The sequence below is a fragment of the Sparus aurata genome, chromosome 7 (genome assembly GCF_900880675.1).
Source record: "Sparus aurata chromosome 7, fSpaAur1.1, whole genome shotgun sequence".
Classification (NCBI taxonomy): domain Eukaryota; kingdom Metazoa; phylum Chordata; class Actinopteri; order Spariformes; family Sparidae; genus Sparus; species Sparus aurata.
Window position 1 is genome coordinate 3,962,898 of NC_044193.1, and position 20,548 is coordinate 3,983,445.

A 20,548-nucleotide genomic window follows, 5' to 3' on the forward strand; every position below is an offset into this window, starting at 1 on the left:
CTGACATCAACCCGCTGTCCTGGTGGAAGGGGAGAAGCCTCAAGTACCCCCATCTCGCCCAGCTGGCACGTGGCTACCTACCTAATATGCGTGACATCTGTGAGGGCAGAACGAGTGTTTTCCACCGTGGGGAACAAAGTCACAAAGCAACGCTCTTCTCTAGAGCCAGAAAATGTGAATCACCTTGTCTTTTTGGCGAACAACCTAAAAAGTCTGCAGCCAGATAAACTGCAGCCAGCCAGATAGCCCATAAGGGCGTGTTCTAATTTAGCCAAGGCTAGGCCTACATGTTTTGGGGATATAGCCCTGCATCTGGAAGTGTTTTAATCTACATGATTGATGGGGATTGGGGAGGGGAATGCATCCCGAGTGTTCAATGTACATCTCAAAGTGCCTTTTTCTTGGTAATTGCTGTCAGATTGCTAATCGCTGGTAGGATGGGCTTGTTTTGAATAGGTCTACTAAATAGGGCCTACCTTTATTTATTTTGTCTTTTCACTTAGCCTAACTGGCTTATTTTTATTTATTTTTGATAAGAACAGTCGATAAAACCCAGGTCTGACTTTTAATATATAAAAAAAAACAGTCCTGAGTGTGTTTTTCTTCTGAAAACATCATTGCCTGCCTATTGACATTGACTGATACACTGCCCTCTGGTGGACAACTTAAGTTTGATACCAATATAGGTGTTACTGAAGGCATTTAATGGTCAAAATATAATTAATAAATGTTTGAATATATTCGAATATTAATAAACAAACAAACTTCAAATATGATTTATAGTCAAAAGTCAAAGCCCTACCCCTCAGTGAGGGGACAATGTGACGCCATCTGGTTGAACCCAGTTCAGAGCCAACAGCTGACAGAGTCTAAACAGTGGACTGTAGTTTCAGTTTATAGTAAATAAATGACGTGGAGCAGTGAGCAGGTAGTGGTTTAGTGGCTGCAGGGCACAAAGACTGAGACAACTGAGAATGACACACAGAATCTTTCCTATTTTGTCTGTAGAAAGAGAGTCAAGAACAAGTGAATAGGACAGTTAAGCTATAACTTTTCATTAAGTTAAACTTTTTCTTTACATAATTTTTTCCTCCTCAGCATTTTGGTGGCAAATTTCTAACACCACCAAAAACAACTATAGATGACAATAAAGTGAAGAAACTTCTTTGGATTTTTGATCGGTATCAGCCATTACTGCTTCCAGTGATAAGCCCCAAAAAACTAAAACCAGTCTATTATGATATCACTCTGTGGTGTTCAGGGCCTTTTTAAACACTTTCTGTGCATCATCAGCAAGCTTGTCGAGTATAAAATTCAACATTCTGTAAGTTGTGGTGAAAGACAGCCCCATTGCAGCTGGGATTCCAATTAATGGAATGAATCTGGCCCCTTCCTCTGCTGCCATTAATGCAGCTGAGCTTGCACAATGACTAAATACCTTGAAGATACGTTCAACTGTTATTTCGATTGTAGCCAGTGGTGAAGTGATGACAGCCATCAAATCTGTAAATAACACACCCGTGTTTATAGCCAGATTCTCAAGTGATGGGATATCAAGACCAAAACCAACTGCATATTCTTTGACAACACGAATCAGCAAAGCTGCATCAACAGCAATAGAAAGCCCAGGAACTGGTACAGCTGCTGCAGCTGCAGAAAGAGAAGCAACATACTTTATGTTGGCTTGGAAAGCCTTTTTCTTCTTGTTGATGATCTCCTGGCTGATGTTGGGCATGGCAAACAGCAGAACGTTCCTCTTGTGTTCAGGAAGTTCTCTCTCCAGTGTTTCGGTTAAGAGACTGAAGTCATGCAGGTGGAGCTCAAAGCTGGACACCAGGAAGACCTGTGGAGACTGAATACCTTGTTCCTGAAGACCTGTGTCACAAAAGAAATAAATGTTGTGATTATTAGTTATATAAAAATTAAGAAACTATTTCGAATGTTTGTTTTTATATATACTCAATAATATGCACTTTCCAGTGTAGATCAGTGCAGTAACCTCATGTGCTTTCCTTTTTCTAGGTGGGTGAATTTAGTAACTGTTAACAGCTTTTATTGTGAAAGTCAGATGCCTGCATTGGGTGACTTATTGTTGCTGTTGCTTTGACTGAACATTCCTACAAGTTAGGGCTGGGCGATAAATCGGCAAAATCGATTAATTCGAGTTTTTGTTTTAGGACGATTTAAAAAAATGAAAATCGATGTTTTATTTTACTTGCTCCGCCGCCGCTCCTTACGGGCTCCCGTAGTTCATAGTGGGCTCCGCCCTCCTTGCATTGACTTTCCACAGAGAAACAAACACAACATGCAGCGAGCAAAGAACAGCAGCTCGTTCCTAAAAAGTCACCGTCTCGTTAGTAGTTTGGTTCTGTAGCGTCAGACCTCGAACAAACCACCGTCCGCTGCAAAGTTTGTTCAAAGGCTTTTGCAACTAAAGGCAGCGACCGACCCATTTATTTCAGCATCTCAAATAGACGCCTGGATTACAATGGGACACTTGTTCACTACGAGAAAACCGCGGCAGCCCACAAACACCCGCTATATAGCAGCCAACATTAGCGGAATCATGTAATAATTGTGTCCCGTATCAGAAGAAAGGGTCCCGGTGGACAGCTGTTACGGATGCAGTCACGTTGCATATTGCTAAAGACATTCTGCTCGTATATACAGTGGAAAAGCTGGAGGTTCATCCACATGCTGAAAATGTTCGACCGCAGGTTTGTGCTACAAAGCCGCAACCGGTCCTGACTCAAACCAGAGGAAGCAGACAGGCTCGTCTTCCTGGTCAAAAATGTGTAAAACAGACAGCAAGCACACCTCATGTCCTGTACATCTACCAACATGTCATGTTTACTATGCAATGCATGCAGATGTTTAATTTAGTTTACATATCTTCAGGGATACAAAATGCGTTTTTGTAAATAAAGGCAAAATAAAGTATTTAACGAAAGTTATGTTCACACTTTATCAATACCAATATGGAAACTGATCTGTTTTTATAATAGCAAGCAATCTGACATGTTAAATTTATGTTTACAAAAGCATTTTAGCAAAAAGGGACACAGTCTTTTCAAAAGGATGCACTTTTATATATTGTTTCAAGTGAGTTTGAAGCCGCACTGTTTACAATGGCAGGGCAAATTTGTTTAAAATCATAGCAAAAAAATAAACGCAATGCTTTTAATAATTTCTTTGTAATTTGAAGTTTGTTCTTGAGAAGGAAAAAAAATTGATTAAAATCGTAAACCGAGTTTGGTGTGAAAAAATCGGGGATTCAATTTTTAGGCCATATCGCCCAGCCCTACTACAAGTAGAGTTTCTGTGCCATGCTAAGCCACTGAGCCTGAGCTGCTTGATTTGGAAGAAAAAAAGTCTGTAATGTTTTTGTTTAGAATTGTCATTTTTACTTAATAATATTGAATATATGCAAGTATATGGTAAATTGTCTCATTAAATAGAAATCCCATTTCAACTTGTGATGACAACAACACATCAATACATGTGTAAAGTCTTTCTAAGTCTCAGCAGCTAACCTTTGCTAGATTTTTTTGCCAGATGATCGATCCATATACTAGAACATGATGTGTATTGAGGTCAGATTGACATAATGACTGCACTCACTTCTCTACTGTGACAACTGGGCGTGTCAGGTTTTAATGATGGATATCCAGTTATTAATCTCACAATTATTCTTATTTGTAAAATAAGTCACTTACCTTGAATGCAGTTGTCCCTGATTCGTTCCTTAGTCTCGGTCTCATTGAACTCTCTCTGACTCTGTTTCTCAGCTCGTAAAACATCGTCAATCTTTGAGCGAACAAAGTAGAACTTTTTCTTCATCTCCTGGATTTCCCGAGCGAGTTTCACATCATTTTCTCTGAAGCGAGTGTCTGAGATGATGATGAAGAAGTCAAACTTCTCAAATCCAACAAGTTTCAGGTACTGATCAGCTGGAAACTTGGTGGTGCCAACACCTGGAAGATCCCACAGTGTAACATTGGGATAGTTTGGATGGGGGTATGGTGTAGGCTCTGAGGTGGTTTCTACACAACCAGTAGGGGCAGCTCCGGCATCCCCGTTTTTTATGCCTCTAAAGACATTAACAAAGGCGGATTTACCAGAGCCGGACTCTCCTGTGATGGCAATATTTAGCGCAGTGTTTTTCTGCCTGTCCAGATACTCTTGGATCTTTGCGATAGCTAAGGCTGGATTGTTGTTTTGTAGAGCTTCTTTAATTTCTTCAACTGATTCACAGTCATGTGGAGTATCCATGATGATCCTTGACAACTGCATTAAAAAATAAGAAAAAAAGAAGTACACTATTATCTACTATCACCCACATACATAGAGAGAATGCAAAGTTTGGAGATATCACTGACCAGGTCAAACCCAGTATAACACAGCATGGAAAAATAAATACTGAAATTTAATTGTCACACTTTCTTTTGATGCCAGTTTGTGAATACAGTTGATGTGGTTTATTTTTTGTTCCCAGTGGAACATTAAAGAATTACAAATATGATCAGATAAACAATTAACTACATTCAGATCAAATAAGGTCGATCAGCAAAAATGCTGCAGGTTTGTGATGCAGTGTGTGAGATTCATTCACTGTGTGTGGGGGAACCCAACTGATGAGTTTGCTGAGAGGTGAAGCTGCTATGTTGTTGTGCTACTTAATTGTAAAACGGTGATTGACAGTTACCTGAGCTGAAAATGTTTTCTATCACACAGAATGTTTTAATATGAGCCAAAAAAAAGTATTTTATGTGCAGAATAATGTCTCTCATTTAGTTTTATTAATTTGTCCCCTCTCACATTTCCTCCTCTACATGCATAAGTCCTTGAACACTCACTCATCGTGTCTTCTTCCCTCTCAGTATCTCTTAATAACTACAACTATATTTCATGTGCTTAAAACAATATTTTTCTGAGCCTAAAATATCCCAATACAGAACTGAAGCACATGTACTGTAATTCCAAAAGTTTGATATAAGATGGGACATCAAACAAAACAACATTGATAAACACAGAAGAGAAACGTGACCTTGGCTCTCTCATTCATGGTTCAGAGTGGCTGACAGAAAGAGAAATCATTGTTTCTTTTTTCTAAATATTGAAAACTACTTACACAGAACTCTTTTCTTGATGTTGTAACAGACGATACTGGAACAGTTTGCCGTAAATGTATGATTCCGACCCGTGAGTTGAAGTAAGTGTTAAGGTTGAGCTACTGAAAATTGGTTTCGATTTAGCTCATTATATAAGCCTTAAAGAAGTCAATCCAGTTTTTTCACCCTTATTTATGCTACTAACATTCATGATACTGTGTCTGTCTTCAATGTTTGCAGTCATACATATCAGGTAAGTGGATCTTATTGAAACAGGACAGAAATATACTAAATGAGAACGCTCTAAACTTTTTCAGGGATGTTTAAGCATTAAAATGGTATAGATTTGCTTTTGAATTAAATTGATGAATGCAAGCTGCTTTGTCATCTAAATTAGAAGTACCAACCTTCAGCTTATGGTATCAGTTCAACCCATGTGTGACGTAATGAGAGAATGAACAGTCAAAGATAAAGATAAGCGTAAGAAACATGCAAGGGAATATGAAAGAAATCAAAGAGAGAGACTGATAGATGGAAGACAAAAGAGAGGCTGGGTAATTCGATTACTGATTATCACAAAAGTTGGCACCTAATTTTCTTTGGATTGACAAATCTGGTAATGGGCTAATCACTGCTGCTCTAAGGACCCCTCCAGGTGTAACTTTAAAGTTGCTAGAAGCAATATGGTCATGGCAGATACAAGCAGATACATTTTGTCTTGATTTATCCAAACTCCCTCTCCTCAATCACACACCACACACAATTCACTGAATGTTGAACCAGTTGGAGCTGTGAGCTGCTTTGTTCATGAAACTTCATGCTGTTGCCTGAAGCAGAAAACTTATCACATTCAGCAGGAACACTGATTAGACACACCCTCTGGACTAACACACACACACACACACAAACACACACACACACTGAACCCAGAGAGGAGATGTAATCTGACTGACATCATCTGTGTGCCTTGTGTGTGTGTGTTTGTCTAAACATGCATGCCTCTCCAGTGAAAACAGAGCTGAACCCCACTCCCATCCACACCCTTAGCACACACATGATTTCTCTTCACTCATTTTTACTTCAGACCATTTTCATTTTCATTTTCAAACATCCCTCAACTTCAGTCTGTTGAGGTTTGAGCCTTACAAACCTTTTCAGCTTGCTTCTAAACTCACTGTCCACACGGTAACACAAAAAACTAATGGACCCGTTAAAACTGTCCTTCATTCTCATGTGTTGTTTGGCAGGTTGAAGGTACAGTTGGTCCATTCTGACTTTTTGTGGGCTTGTTATAGCTTGTCACACAGTCAGGTGTTGGCTGTCAGATTACGAATGCATCGTCGGTCGTATGTTATGTTATAGAGGCTCATAAAAGCTTACCTCTAGCTGTAAATCCATGACTGCTGCGAAAGTGAAAAGTTTGCTTACGGTGAACACTGAAACCCATCAGAATGACCTTGTCTGTGAAGGCTGACAATCATACTGAGTTCATGTGGGAAAACCTGACTGCTCAGGAGCATGAGTTTATACCATTGACATGAAAACTCCCAAACAATGAAGCCAGAACATCTCAGTCGCCACATGGTGGCTGGCTGCAATATGTATTACCAAAAAATTGTTTGTTTTTAGGTAGTTCTTGTCATCCTGATGTATTTTCAAGTGTTAATTTCTGCTAAGTTTAGTCTTAATTAGTTATGTGTTGCTATAAAGCCACCCCTGTGGCTTCATGGTGGGAGGAAGTGGAGACACGTCTTCAGAGAGGTTATAAAAAAGAGAGAGAGCATTTTGAATGAAAACACTGAAACAACAGGGACGGCAGTTGTATGACACATATCCCGCCCCTTCTCCCCAAAAGACAATCATCTAATTTATCACAGCTGAATCGGAAGCATCCAAGCCATGGCTGAGATTTTCAAGCGATTTAGTGCAGTTTGAGACAGACTTCTAAGAAAGAGGATGGTGACGGTCATGGTGACACCAGACTGTTTTCACTCCCAGCACATCAAATCCAGAAGCCTGGTCATTTAGTCCTACACTTCAAAGTTTGACACTTAATGTACCCGTATAGCATGCGACAAAGTCAAACTAAGTTAGTGAACATACGTCAATTATGTGAACGAATTCCAAGTACGTTCATAAGGTGAGTGTCATCGATGCTGAAAGTGTAATTGCACCCTAACCAAGCAGTTTGACAACATTCATAACATTCCAAAAGTCAATGTCATACTTTGTGAAATGTTTGCTGGCATGCTTTATTTTGAAAGTCTAACCAGTTGTTGTATCGTGCGTATTGCTGCTGACGTGAACTTTTGTTTTGAAAGTGTAACCTGTGGGGAAGAAAAATAACTTTAAAAGCAGTTTTTAACAGCTTTGTCCGGTGATTCTATACATGCAGTGTTTTGGCGATGTATGGCTCTCTCCACATTCATCTACACAGTGGCCCGAAATTACTGCAGATGGCTGCTGAGTGGCTAGACTTTGGCGTCAACCATCTTTATCATCAACAGTTCTTGCATCTGTCTAGTAGTGTGTTTGAGAAGTTGTGTTTGTCACGGTGAGACAGCGACTTTAATAAACATCCTGAAAACTCTGGTGTGGAACATTTGACAGGTTAATGTGGTTTTAAATGTATCACTATCAGTGTGAACAGGCCGAAGTCTTCCTGTGACCTTTTCGTGTTTAGCTGTGTGTGCTGTGGTTAGAGGACAGATGCTCATCACTGTTATCCTCCCACACACACACACACACACACACACACTGCGCGCGTGCGCAGTCTTATCAGTCACATCCAGTTCTGTTCGCTGTGAACACGAGTGACTGATAAAGGGACGTTCTACTTCTGCTAAATCGCTCACTTCAATGTCATTATTTTAAAATAACTGAAGTCGGCTGAGCTGGCTTGTCATTCTCCAAAGACACCCTACTTCATATACAGACAGAGTGTTTACACACACTCTCATAATTCCATTATAGCCAGATTTAACTAATCATGTTACTAACTAACACCTTAACCAGGTTACATCATGTTTGGATTATAATCAGACTGAGAACAACCACATTAGCAGAGCTGGATTATACACATTAATCTATCAAAGATACTCTGGGCTTCTACACAGCACTGCAGGTAGAGGCCAGTGAACTCACTGTCTGTGAAATGATGATTAAATGATGTGTATGACGAGTCAAAGATTAATAGTCAACATTTCATCTGGTCCTGACCATAGCTTGCCATAATTTACGGCAAACAGAAAGCTCAAAATGATGAGACCAGCGCTCATGTCCAGGATTTTTGGAACGAGGAAAGAAATGAGGAGAAGAAGATGAAGTAGATTTTTTTCAGTATTTCAGGCAGGCGACAAAGCAGGAGGAGTCTGTAAATCTGGTGATGTAAGACCACACAACAGGCCTGCTGCGTGTGTGTGAGGGTGTGTGTGAGTGGGTGAGGGTGTGTGAGGGTGTGTGTGAGTGGGTGAGGGTGTGTGTGGGTGTGTGAGGGTGTGTGTGTGTGTGTGTGTGTGAGGGTGTGTGTGAGTGGGTGTGTGTGGTATGTGTGTTAGAGGGTGTGTGTGTGTGTCTGAGGGTGTGTGTGTGTGTTTGAGAGGGTGTGTGTGTGTGTGTGTGAATGTGTGTTGCTTAGTCAGAGGTCCATGTAGTTTAATCTGTGGAATGTTCAGCATCTGTCTGTCAATTTGAGAGGTGTGGACAGACTGTTCTTACACACTGCTGCCAGCTGTGTGTGTGAGTGTGTCGTGCACGTGCGTGTGCATGTTTGAGTAGAATGAGGATTTATACAACAGAACATTTAATCTATGGTTGGTGGCTGGTCATAAAGTGTATGTGTGTGTGTGGCAAGGATTTAGTATGGGAGTTATTTAAGTAAAGCTCCCTCACTCTCTCTCTCTCTCTCTCTATCTGTGTGTGTGTGTGTGTGTGTGTGTGTGGAGATTTAATAGCCTTGGTGATGTCACACACTGAGGTACAGAGACGGATAAATTCCCAGATGTAAAGTCAATTTCTTCCCTTTTCTTTTCCAACAAGGATCTTAGACGGTCCCTTCAGTTCATTCTTTATAGACTTGAGAGTTAACACACGTATGTGCTGGTTGTACATATCCAAGTTTTAATTAGAGTTTCCCCACAGCAGAGGAGTATTACAGAGAACAAAACTGTACGTGAATTGGTCACATCTGGATATTTGACCGGCTTAACGAGGTCAGTGTTGGTGCCAGTACTGATCATATTTACAAATTCATTAATATCATGACAGTGATGAACATTTATTTCTCATTGGCAGGTTGAAAGTGTGTAACAACAATTGAACCACCTGTTTAAGTCACTGCTCAATGTATGTTAAACTGCAGGTAACCATAGTAACGGTTCTGATGCGCCAGGCTCTGTTAGCAGTTGGCTGATTGGTGAAACTAGTATTACTGTGGGTTAAACTGACAATAAACACAGTGGACAGAAACAGTAAATTGTCAAACACTGAAAGTTTGCCACTGAAACAACACTGTCGGTTCAGTGGTGTATGAACACGAAGAGCAAAATCTAAAATAAACATGGTAGGCGACCTGAGGAATCGATACTGATTCTTGTCCCTGCAGAGCAAGAGATCTGCAGAGACAGATTAAGTCAGTGTGTGTTGATATAAGCCAGTGGTGTGTGTGTGTGTGTTTATGTATGTGTGTGTGAGTTCAGTCTATTCTGAGCTGAACCACTGTTCCTCTGTATGTGAGGAGGAAGCAGCTGTCAGCTCCTCCATCAAGACACAACAAAAGCAAAATATCATTGATCCTCGAGGGTGAATCAGGACGCAGCAGGACAAAGACGAGATGACGAGAGACAATGTGTTCAGTACAGTATGAAATAATAACAGCACCCAGCAGTCGGTGTACATCAAGACAATCGGACAATTCTTCTTGATTAATTAAAAGTTTTCATTGCCTAGAAAAAGACTTTGATGGCAACCGTGAGAGGAACTCGGTCACATCTGCGATATACGGTCAGTTATTGCAATGAAGTCATCCAGTCTAAGTCAGCAAAAATAATTTCTGTTTCATGATGTCCCTTTTTAAAGTCTGTGGTGTTGAAGAAATAGGAAGCAGCTGCTTAACAAATGTCACGCCTCTCATCGCGTCCTATAATTTTGGAATAAAAGCAGTTATTTTTGGAGCGATAAAGACCGGGAGAGATAAGACGCAAGAAAAAAAAGATACAAGCTCAGAGTTAAAAGTGGTGCAGACGAGAAGATTATAGCTGTTTTTCAGACTTCCTCGATAATCGGACATTTTTCTTTGTAGCGTAGTGACGGACTGACAGCCCGCTCACTGGTTCAGTCTGGTCCACAGCTCTCAGCACTGAGAATGAGATGAATGAAGGAAGATGACAGAGTTTTAGTTCATGGTTGTGTCAAGGCGGGAACCAAATTACACAATGAAAATGTTAAGAGATGAGTGGTGTGATTTGTTTGGAAGGGGATATGATGTTTGTTAGATGTGCAGTTATGCCGTGATGACAAAAGTGTACAGATGGGTGGATTGAACAAGGGATACAAATTACACCTGTTCTAATGCACATTTGCATGTTAAAGTCAAGGAAAATGGAAATGCATAAAGCTAAGTATTTTGGGGTAAATGTATAACAGAACTTCAGAATTACAGTAAACACACAGAGAGAGAGCGAGAGCAGAGAAAAAAGAAACAGGAAGTTAAAAGAGGGACAGATGAATGCAAGCTGATATTGAGCCAAAATGGTACAGAATGAAAACATCCAACAGAAATTGTTTCATACTATTTTAAGCGTGCAGGGTTCTGACAGCGTGTTTGCACTGGTTTATTTTAGGCTAAAAACGACAGCAGCTATTATTAGTGTGACTCTGCTGATGACTCAAACTGGATAAAATGACTGTGCGTCCCAGACAAATCCATCACTTCAGTCCCCAAAAACAGAGCAGAGGCTGCTTCAGGGCCCTGACCTGCAGACTCACTGTTCCCTGCGTGATTTAATGGTGTTTTCTGTTCTACATCATACTGACATATGTAGTAGGTGCTGTTTAATATTTTAATAAATACGATTAATCAGTGGCCGAAGAGCTACTCAGATCTTTTACTTAGGCTGCAACCACTCACGGACTTTGCGGCGTCTTGACAGGAAGTCTGAGTGTTGAGGGCTGTCCAACTGCACAATTTGTCCCGACCACAAGGGCCCTCGAGGAGGCTTTCAGAGTCCGCATGGGGTGCAGACTTCACCACACTCCACTGATTTAATTACCCACAATTCATTGCAATTCAAACTGGATGTTGTAAAACTTATTACCATTGTGTAAAAGAATTATTTTATTAAAACATTACTTGAATCACAGCAGGAGGGTTCTCTCTGCTGTGATTCGAGGGTCTAAGGACAGAGGATGTCACTCACTGTACAGATTTTAAAGCCCACTGATGTGATGGTGATTTTGGGCTATATAAATAAAATTGATTTGGTGTTGGCCAGTTATGATATTCAGCCACATCATGATACAGAAATATGTAGACGTACAGACTGTCGAGGTAATCAAAATGCATTTTATTACTGTAGTCTTTAGGCCAGTCTGTGAGTGGTTTATAAAACCTTGCAGTGTTACGCCCTCACACACATTACGGGATGACGGTGAACACTTCACAGTATGTATGACTGAAGATCAAGAGGGCTCAGTGCACAAGTCCAAAGAGTGGACACTTGAATTCAGCCTTAATGTGGCAATAGTAAAAGTACTCGGACAGAATGGCATATTTTAGGATCGAATATATTTGGATTATAACTATGGAGGACTGATGTGTAAGTGTCAGTTTAATGTTGAAGCTGATTGCCACACCCTATTTTGGGTGATAATCCAAAATCCAATTCTGAATTCCCATAGGCTTTTTTGTCCAGGGAACCAGGGCGGGTTCTGGGTTAGCTTACAGAAATGAGTCATTGCTGCACTTCTCAGTTACATCCAATCACTGCTATTAATCCAGAACTGTTTCACTCATGAGACCGCTGATGATTCAAATCATCAGTACAAGAACCACCACCATGGAACGTGACAGGCTTCAGAGTTTTACAAACATACCGTGGTCTTGTCTCAAAATGCCCTTAATGATGAAGTGATGTAATAAAAAGAGCTCACCTTGTGTCTTATGTCCACAGCTCGGACACTCTCAGCTCTGCTTAAACTGTCGGCTGTTGTAGTGTAAAGACAGTGAAATGAAAAATACAGAGGATATTGTAGTAAGAAGGTGTGTGTTTGGATTCCATCAGGTAAAACCGTTAAAATAAAAGCTTTCACAGTTAGTCAAGGTCTGCAGCTGGTCTGCTCTGTATCTCTCTACAGCTCCTTCATTTCTAAAATACTCCACTTAAACCCTACGTAATTCCTCCTGACATACTTAGTTTCATCCAGAAATGAATCCCATCACTGAAGATAAAGACTCTAACTTTAGAGTCTTTATCTTCTCTAACTCTAATTTTAGTTCAGGCGGCTGCTCTGCAGTTATGCTGGATGGAGACCATGAATAATATACAGAAACATATCTGTATAGACAGCAAACACTCTCTAGATATTCTGTACTAAATTAAACACAAACTTTCATTTTGAATGAAGCAGCATTTGTGTCATAACCCCCCTCAGTTTATTTTATATGACGAAGAATAACATTTCAGTGATTTTAACACTATTCCTAAGTCCTCCTAATTTCTAACAGTATTTGTTACCTGACACTTGGGAATGTCAGATACAATGACTTGACACCATCACAAACATATGAAAGGTGTAGTAATTCTTATTTAGTGTGGCTGGAGAAGGTATAAGGCTCTGTGTCTGCACATAATCCCTCACCACAAAATCTTCAGTCCATGTGATGGTAAAGTAAAGAGAACTTGCTCATTTCACTCCTATTTATTTATTCATGTATTCATATATTCATGCACTGATGAATTCTTTTATTTGTTGTACCATAGCAACCTAAATATTTTCATAAAGTCTGAAGCTCTTATCTGCCCGAGCATGTTAAGTTACTGTGGAAAAGGGCATCCGCCAAACTTAATGTGATTGCGGTGTGGAAGAGCTTTGCTGTTTTTGTTTTTGCCCCTTGGCCTTTAGTTTAATGCCACAGCGCTAAAAATATTTACAGAATAATGTCACAGTCAGAAAACATTCCCAAGTGTAGAAAAAAGTTGTGTGTACGCTTTTTTGTGTCCTTTTTTCATGTGAATAATATCAGGGGGGTGATAGACGGACTGGAGAGATTACTGGTTAAATCTCCTCAGAACGTGACTGTGCAGCTTACTCAAACCCCTCAGGATATTAGTGAACATGCAGCCAGTGGGTGACTTATCTAAACACAGATCATCGTCATCATCATCATCGTCCTCAGCAGTGAGGGAAACTGCAAACTGGATTTTTCCGTTCCCACAGTAGGGAAACTTTCCACAACATCCCAGAGAGCGGGATCAGGCTGGTTCTCATGGAAATAGGCCACTGGTCAGACTGTTTGGAGATCCAGAGCTTCGATACTGGGACGGATTTAGAAAGACTGGGAGAGAACCGGCGTCGGCTCTGGCACTTCTGCCCAGTTATTGTTGATGTTTACGACTGCAGTGTCTTTCTCAGAAGCCTCCAAGCTGAGAAAATAATTTAAAGATAAGAAACAGGGATGTTTCTTGTGACCGTGTGGCATTCGCTATAATTAAACTTCCCTGTTCAGTGTCAGTCACACTCCCGCTGAAGAACTTTTATGATCATAATGGTGTGTAAGGGTTTGTTTGTGGTCCATCCAAATGTGTTGTTAAGTCATAATTGTGATTTGCAGCTGCCAATTATGATGATTTAGCTGCTAAGTTAGTCATTACTGCAGCATTGAATAACCCTGCTCATTACTCAGCCGTGCAATCTCCTGACCGGAGCTGGGTATCAAACCTACAGTTTTTGGTAACAAGATAACAAGCATCGGGTACCGGAAAAACGCTTCACTCTGCATATGACTGATATTTGGAACCAGTATTCATTTGCAGTAAAAAATTACAATCTTAGTGTCAAAATAAGAATTCACTCAAGTTTTGTTGTTTTTCTTCAATCTTCTGCTACTTGATATGTAACAGAAAATACTTCCAATCTACTACTTGTTTTTGATACATTTAGTTATTAGTTATTTTTTCAGATTCAGATTATTTAATTGCTTATAGGCTATTCATTATTTAGGAGATTTAAAAGGCCTTCCAACAGAGAACACAGAGAAATCTCCTCAGAGTTGCTGTAAGGAACAAGTTGTTTTAAGTTTGTGACGGGTTCAATGAGAGCTCAATGTACTAATTTTACATCTCCAAGCTCCTGTTGGCCACCGTGTCTAAAACATCTCGCCATTGTTATTTGTGTTTTCTTAGCTTAGCTTCCACAGTATAGCTGGCTGGCTAAATTTGTGTCAGGCTTCTTTGAAGCGATGAACCCAGCTAAGTTATGTTATGAAGAGATGAGGGGAGCCTCTTAAACCTGGCACAGGGATGTATGTTGGTGGTGACAGGAGACAGGTTTCTCAGCTAGTGAGACAGTTGGAGGTACGGGGTGTCATGATGTACGCTATTGTTTTACTTTACTATGACAACTGTCATTTACATTTTCAAATTCTTCATTACCTTCGAACAAGTCTGTTTGTCTTCCTGTACACAGGATAGGTGTCTGGAAGTTCACCTGTGTCCTCCTTTGAAATGTTTAATTTCCTTTCGACATGCGGCGGGTGCATGTAGGGGTGAGCAAGTATCGTCAGTACTGCGTTTTAATTCAGTTGTCGATTTTGAAGACTGATTGTGATGTCAAAATGTTATCGTGCCTCTATATCCTGCCTTGCAACAACTTAAATTCAGAAACACATATTATTGTACTGAGGACAGTATGTGTATCAGAATGTGTATGTGGGCTGGTTTCACTTGACAAGAAACATTTTGAGAAAGATTTAATCATTTCTTTCTGTTGATTTTTGTAAAAGTATGAACTACAGATTGGAATTTGCGTGTTCACACTTCACCTCTGGAAGCGGTGTGTCGGCCGTAATGAGGATCAAACACATGACACGAAATGTGTCACTGTGTCGAGCTTTGTGGCTATATTCGTCTTTATCTTCCACTCCAGCCGCTATCATCTCCACTGTCATCATCATCATCCGTCAGGGGTGTTGGCTGATGGCTTTTCTTTCCATTCCCACACAATAGTAACATTCCACAACATGCTGGCATGCTGCGGAATGACTTTTTCCCGTGGAAATTGAATGCTGAGAAGATTCCGTCATGTGACCGGGGGTTACAGTAGAGTCGTCAGAAGTAAACTCTGTGGTTTAATAAAACTGTAGTGAAGTGACAGCCGAGACTGTTGTGGTCTGAGGATTCTTCAAAGTGTGTCATGGACGGCTGAAATCTCCTTCAGACAGACTCATCTCGCTTCTACAATGATTATCTTAATGTTAAAGGACCAGCAAGTCAACGTGACTCATCTCACAGCCCAGATGTTACTGCAGTGTGTGTGTGTGTGTGTGTGTGTGTGTGTGTGTCACTCAGACAGCGAGCAGCAGTGATCCATGTGTTACAGAATCAGCAGGTCAGCCACAGAAAAACAGTGACAGATGCTGTGTGTGTGTGTGTGTGTGCACGTGTATTTGATTTGTTTGTGTGTGTGTGTGTGTGTGTGTGTGTGTATTTGTGTTAAGTGTTCTATTTAAACTATCTGTCATGTTGTCCTTTCCATAAACCTGAGCAATACATTTATTGTAGTACCAGTACAGTGATTGAGATTGTTCTTTATGAAATTATAAAGCTGCTTTAATTGCAAAGGTTCAAATCACATGATGTAAAAAATGAAATCCATCCATAAAATTGGATATGTCAGCAAATTAGAGCTAAAGATACACTGTAGATTTTCTATGCAATGTGATGTAATAAAAATTAGATATTTATGTTAACTGTTTAAATGAGATGATCTAAAACAGAAGATTTTACTAAAGTGAACATGGCTGAAGATGAGAAAAGGCTGATGGTGGTTTTAATGTGTGGTTGCATTTATAAACAGCTGAGTGGAGAACGTGTTCTGTGTGTCTGTGTGTCATGAGATTATGCATGTGCCCCATATGTAAATGTGAGAGTGTGGATTATAAGAAATAAGTGCACACGGTGCAAAACATGAAGGTAGTTTTGCGCAAGTGTTGCGTGTGTGTGTGTCTGTGTGTGACAGACTATGCTGTAATGTCAGTAATGTTATGTAACTGCCATGATGTCAGTGAGCTAAGCGCCTTGGCCCGCTTTCATGCCGAGGCCTGTTTTAATCTGCAAGGTTGACACAGCAAAACAACCTGGATCATAACCTGACCTTCAGTGTGCACGCACACACAAAAGACGCTGCATTATCACAGCAGCGGCGAGTTTATATCGCAATCAGGGAGTGACATTTACGTGATCACTGGCAATATTGTTGTGTAAAGTGATATTATGTGTATGTGTGTCTAATATCCTTGATTAGGCCTATATTTGGAAACTAGACTGTTATTAACATGATTTACAGATTGGTTATGTATTAAGAATTGATCTCTATTGCAATTATTCTTATGACTGTCCATCATTTTACCTGCTCTTGTCCTAGATTATAACCAATCCAGTCCTTTTTACCTGTTGAAATACCTTTTAAAGGGCCAGTACAACTGATAAAAGGCTGTATTTCACCTGCTAAAAACTGAAAGGTTGTTTCTGCATCAAAATGACTTGATTTCACTCGTGGTGATCATATTTGACAGATTATAGCCCACTCACTCCTTTTTACCTGTTGAAATACCTTTAAAGGGCCAATACAGCTCATAAAAAGCTAGAAATGTGATAAAGAGTCGGTAGGACAGGCGGGAGGATGGACGCTTCTCCATGTACACCTGCTGTATTTTTTTCCTCATATAAGTTGCCAAAGACAGTTACAGTTGCTACGTTACTGTTGTTTGATCCTGTAACGTTGCTTTGTGGGACATTTCTCTTTATTTTGCTGAGTGAATTATCTGTGTACTGTGAACAACCATTTCACCCGTCGCCGCCTCTGAGACTTTTTCACAGAGAAGGAGGTGGAGAATTGGTGCAGGATCACTGCATTCAAACGGCAGTGTGAATGGGGCTGATGTTCTCCACTATGTTTATTTGATTTCAAGATGAATTTTGTGTGTCTGCATGAGTGTGTGTCGGTGTGTGTTTAAGCCAAATAGAAAATTTGTCTTCTGACATCATGATTTAAATCTCTCTCTCTCGCTCTTTCTCTCTCTGTAGGTCTCGAAACCTCTCTGGTGGTTCTCCCAGACCTCGACACACCAAGAAGATCCACTTCATCAAAAACATGAAACAATACGACACAAGAGGCAGCAGGTGGGACACACACACACACACACTCACACACAGAAACACATTATTCTGCAGTTACTGTTGTCTGTAACATCACAGATCTACAGATAAGAACCTGTCCTTTATTCGTTGTTTTCATTGTTCCAAAATAGTTCATTATTTTCTGATTGTTTCACAGCAGTCACGCTTTAAATCCGCCAACGCCAATGCCTCCACAAAGTCCTCCAGATTTGGTGTGAATATAGCTGAAGTTGACACTTGATCCTGTCTGCTTTTCTGTTTGTCTGCTCTATGTGTGTCTGTAGCTCAGTTCCACCCTCAGTCAAACAGACACACATACTTTTTGCTCTTTATGAAAGGCTGTGAGCAAAAAGAGAGACAGAGACAGCGATGTAACCTGGTTGCTGTGTTCTCCTGACCTCACACTGTTATCGTACGGGGGCTACACACCCACTGCCATAAGATTGACACCCAGAAAAACCCAGAACACAACAAAGAAATAAGAAAATACAGGCAGAGGGCACTGATACACACTTAGTAGTAGATCACAAGTGGTTGCTGAGAGGGATTGCTTTAATATGAATCATGCATTTTAGGAATATCCTGCAACGTAGACCTTTTTAAGCGTGCTCTATGTTTCACCTGACCACAAGACAGATTCCCCTCAGTGACAATAACATTGAAGGTAAATGTTAAAAGTAGCAACCATCACATTGGTCCAATGCCTCAGCCAAGTCTTTGTCCAGGTGTAGGCAGCATATATAGCAGCATGTTGATCCCTGCTGTTCACAGGGTCTAGAGTTACAGAGCAACACCTAAGCACAGCAAGGTCAGAGCAGTGGACTTTTTAATAAGCTGTCTATGAAGGATACTGTACTGGAGGCTACATTTCTGCAATAACTCTGTCCATCATTGTCCAGCTGCAGAGGAATGACCCTAACCCTCCAGTCTAAAATGTGTAAAATATGTCCTGAAATAGTACATCATCTATTTATAGACATTTAAGTTCATGCTTGTAAGATTTTGTGAAATGTCTCACAGGTCATAAATCAGATTTTTCCGCTATTGCTTACAAGCAGCAGTGTGCAGCCTTTACTCTGATGCAGGAGGAGGACTGAACTGTTGGTTTGTGTTGTGCAGCCTGAACAGTGTCATTCTCCTCAGTTCTTCTTCTATTGTGTTCTATTCTTGTCCTTCCTTGCAGGCTGTATAAATCAGACCTCTGGGTCAAAGGAGCACAGGACAACTCATCAGATAATAATAGACTGAGAGGCTGATTGTTTTAGAACAGATCCAGCTAAGAGCAACAGAGCTTCATGTCATCACAGAGAAAAAACAGCAGCTTACACAGAAAAGTGAGTGCCTCAAAACTGCTGCTGTTGATAATCTTCTTTTTTACGGGTTGAGAGATTTTAAATGGGTCACCAACATAAAGTGTGGATCTGCTTGTCAATAGAAGTGCTTACAGCAAGCCCCTGCTCCCAGCAGTGTTTCACTGTCATGGTTAAAGTAGAACAGTATGGAAATGTATTGATTAACGTCTGTAAATCTGTAAATATAGTTAAAGTTGCAAAGCTTTTCCTGGTGCAGATTACAGCCTGACCAATATTCTCAGGTGATGACAGATGTATCGTATCACCGTATATGTTGTCCAATATACGCCAATGTAACTGTAGGAATTATAATGCAGAAACGTTGCGTGTGGTAATTTATAACATACATTTTCCAATTAAGTTTCATCCCACAAAGTTTATTGTTAGACTGTTTGATAGCCTGTTTCCATTACATATCTTTGCAATATCTTTAGTAACTGCAGCTCCTAAAGAGGTTAACGTAGCTGTTGTAGCATCAGTCACATTGCTAAAAGAGCATAAAAAGAAACTGAAGGTTTTGGATGGAAAAGATGCTCTCACTCTTCTTTTGACTGACTTTGCTCAGAAGTGAATTTACCAAATAACTGTTCTGATGGTAGCACTCTCCTACTGGTGGTCTGAGTGGTTAAAGTTAGCCTGTAATGATGGTGACAGAGAGATGATTCTTCCAATTACCTGATTACCTCAAAATGTTTTTAAAGTGCCTGCCCTTTTCCAAACAGTTTCAGCAGTGGCTTCTTGGTTTTTTGTAACAGACCATGTGGCACATCAGGTTTAAAAATTACAAACCTGCAGGGAAAAACTATTTTCAAAACACAAATTGTGTTCAACTCTATCCTTTTACTAATTGTCCTGGAAGAAATGATGTATGTGCCGGTTGGTGGTATTTTGTGACTAGTCTAACTTTCCCGAAAAACAATAATTCCAAATGTAGACATTTTGTGAAAATGCCATAAGCCTGCAAATAAAGGGAGTGAGACCGGAAACAAAAACAGCCGACGGTTAAAGAAAACACAGCTCCGGAGCATACATCCTGTGGGACTCTGAACTTTGACCAGATAAATAAAAGACAATAATGTAAAGTCACTGGTCACGTTGCTCTCTTGGGCATGGCTGAACTTTTTTCTGCATGGATGTAGAGTTTCCTTTAAAGAGATGTTAGAATTTCCCACAAACGTTTTTTTGTTTTCATGGGTTGCTCTTTGTTTTGCTCATGCTACAACCACTGGGTCAGGGGTTCATTTCCCAGTGGGACCAGTCTGGTGTTTTTCTTTAAGGTGATCATGATCATGGAATAATGTTCCCCCAGAGTCCTGAAATGTGTGGTAATGACTGAATGTCCCCAGCAGTCACGTTTCCATCTGCCCTGTTGTGATGCAGTTTCCACCGCACTCCCTGGTGACTTCCTGCTCTTCACTTTCCCATGCACCATAGGGAACAAGCTGTGTGTGTGTGTGTGTGTGTGTGTGTGTGTGTGTGTGTGTGTGTGTGTGTGTGTGTGTGCTAACACAAACAACAGCATTGAAATGGAAGTTGGTTTTAAAGCCAGCCAGAGAGATGCGTCCAAATTAAACTTGTTTTGATTTTTTCACATTGAAATCCTAAACTCACACTCATTTCCAATATTCCAGCAGACAACTACACATTAAGCACCAAAGTACTTAATTTAGTTTCCCTTTTTTGTCTCCTT

The 20,548-nt window shown here is 40.4% G+C and overlaps 2 protein-coding genes across 2 annotated transcripts in view; one reads left to right on the forward strand and one right to left on the reverse strand.

Moving 5' to 3' along the window:
• cables2b (Cdk5 and Abl enzyme substrate 2b) overlaps nt 1-20,548 on the forward strand; it is a 41,602-nt gene that overhangs the window by 10,688 nt on the left and 10,366 nt on the right. The window contains exon 2 of the mRNA XM_030422307.1: nt 17,414-17,509. Coding sequence (XP_030278167.1) covers nt 17,414-17,509 — 96 coding nt within the window. The remainder of the gene's footprint in view (nt 1-17,413; nt 17,510-20,548) is intronic.
• On the reverse strand, nt 1,244-4,275 carry LOC115585604 (interferon-inducible GTPase 5-like). Its single transcript, XM_030424097.1, has 2 exons — nt 3,717-4,275; nt 1,244-1,875 (listed from the first exon to the last, which is right to left on the reverse strand). Exons 1-2 carry the CDS (start codon nt 4,270-4,272, stop codon nt 1,244-1,246), a joined length of 1,188 nt encoding a protein of 395 aa, XP_030279957.1. The 5' UTR covers nt 4,273-4,275.

Excerpts from the sequence above, each read along its gene's own strand:
- LOC115585604 (XM_030424097.1), bottom strand. The coding sequence starts at position 4,272 with ATGGATACTCCACATGACTGTGAATCAGTTGAAGAAATTAAAGAAGCT. Across the intron at positions 1,876-3,716 it reads CAGGGACAACTGCATTCAAG|GTCTTCAGGAACAAGGTATT; the intron begins GTAAGTGACTTA and ends TTTGTGACACAG.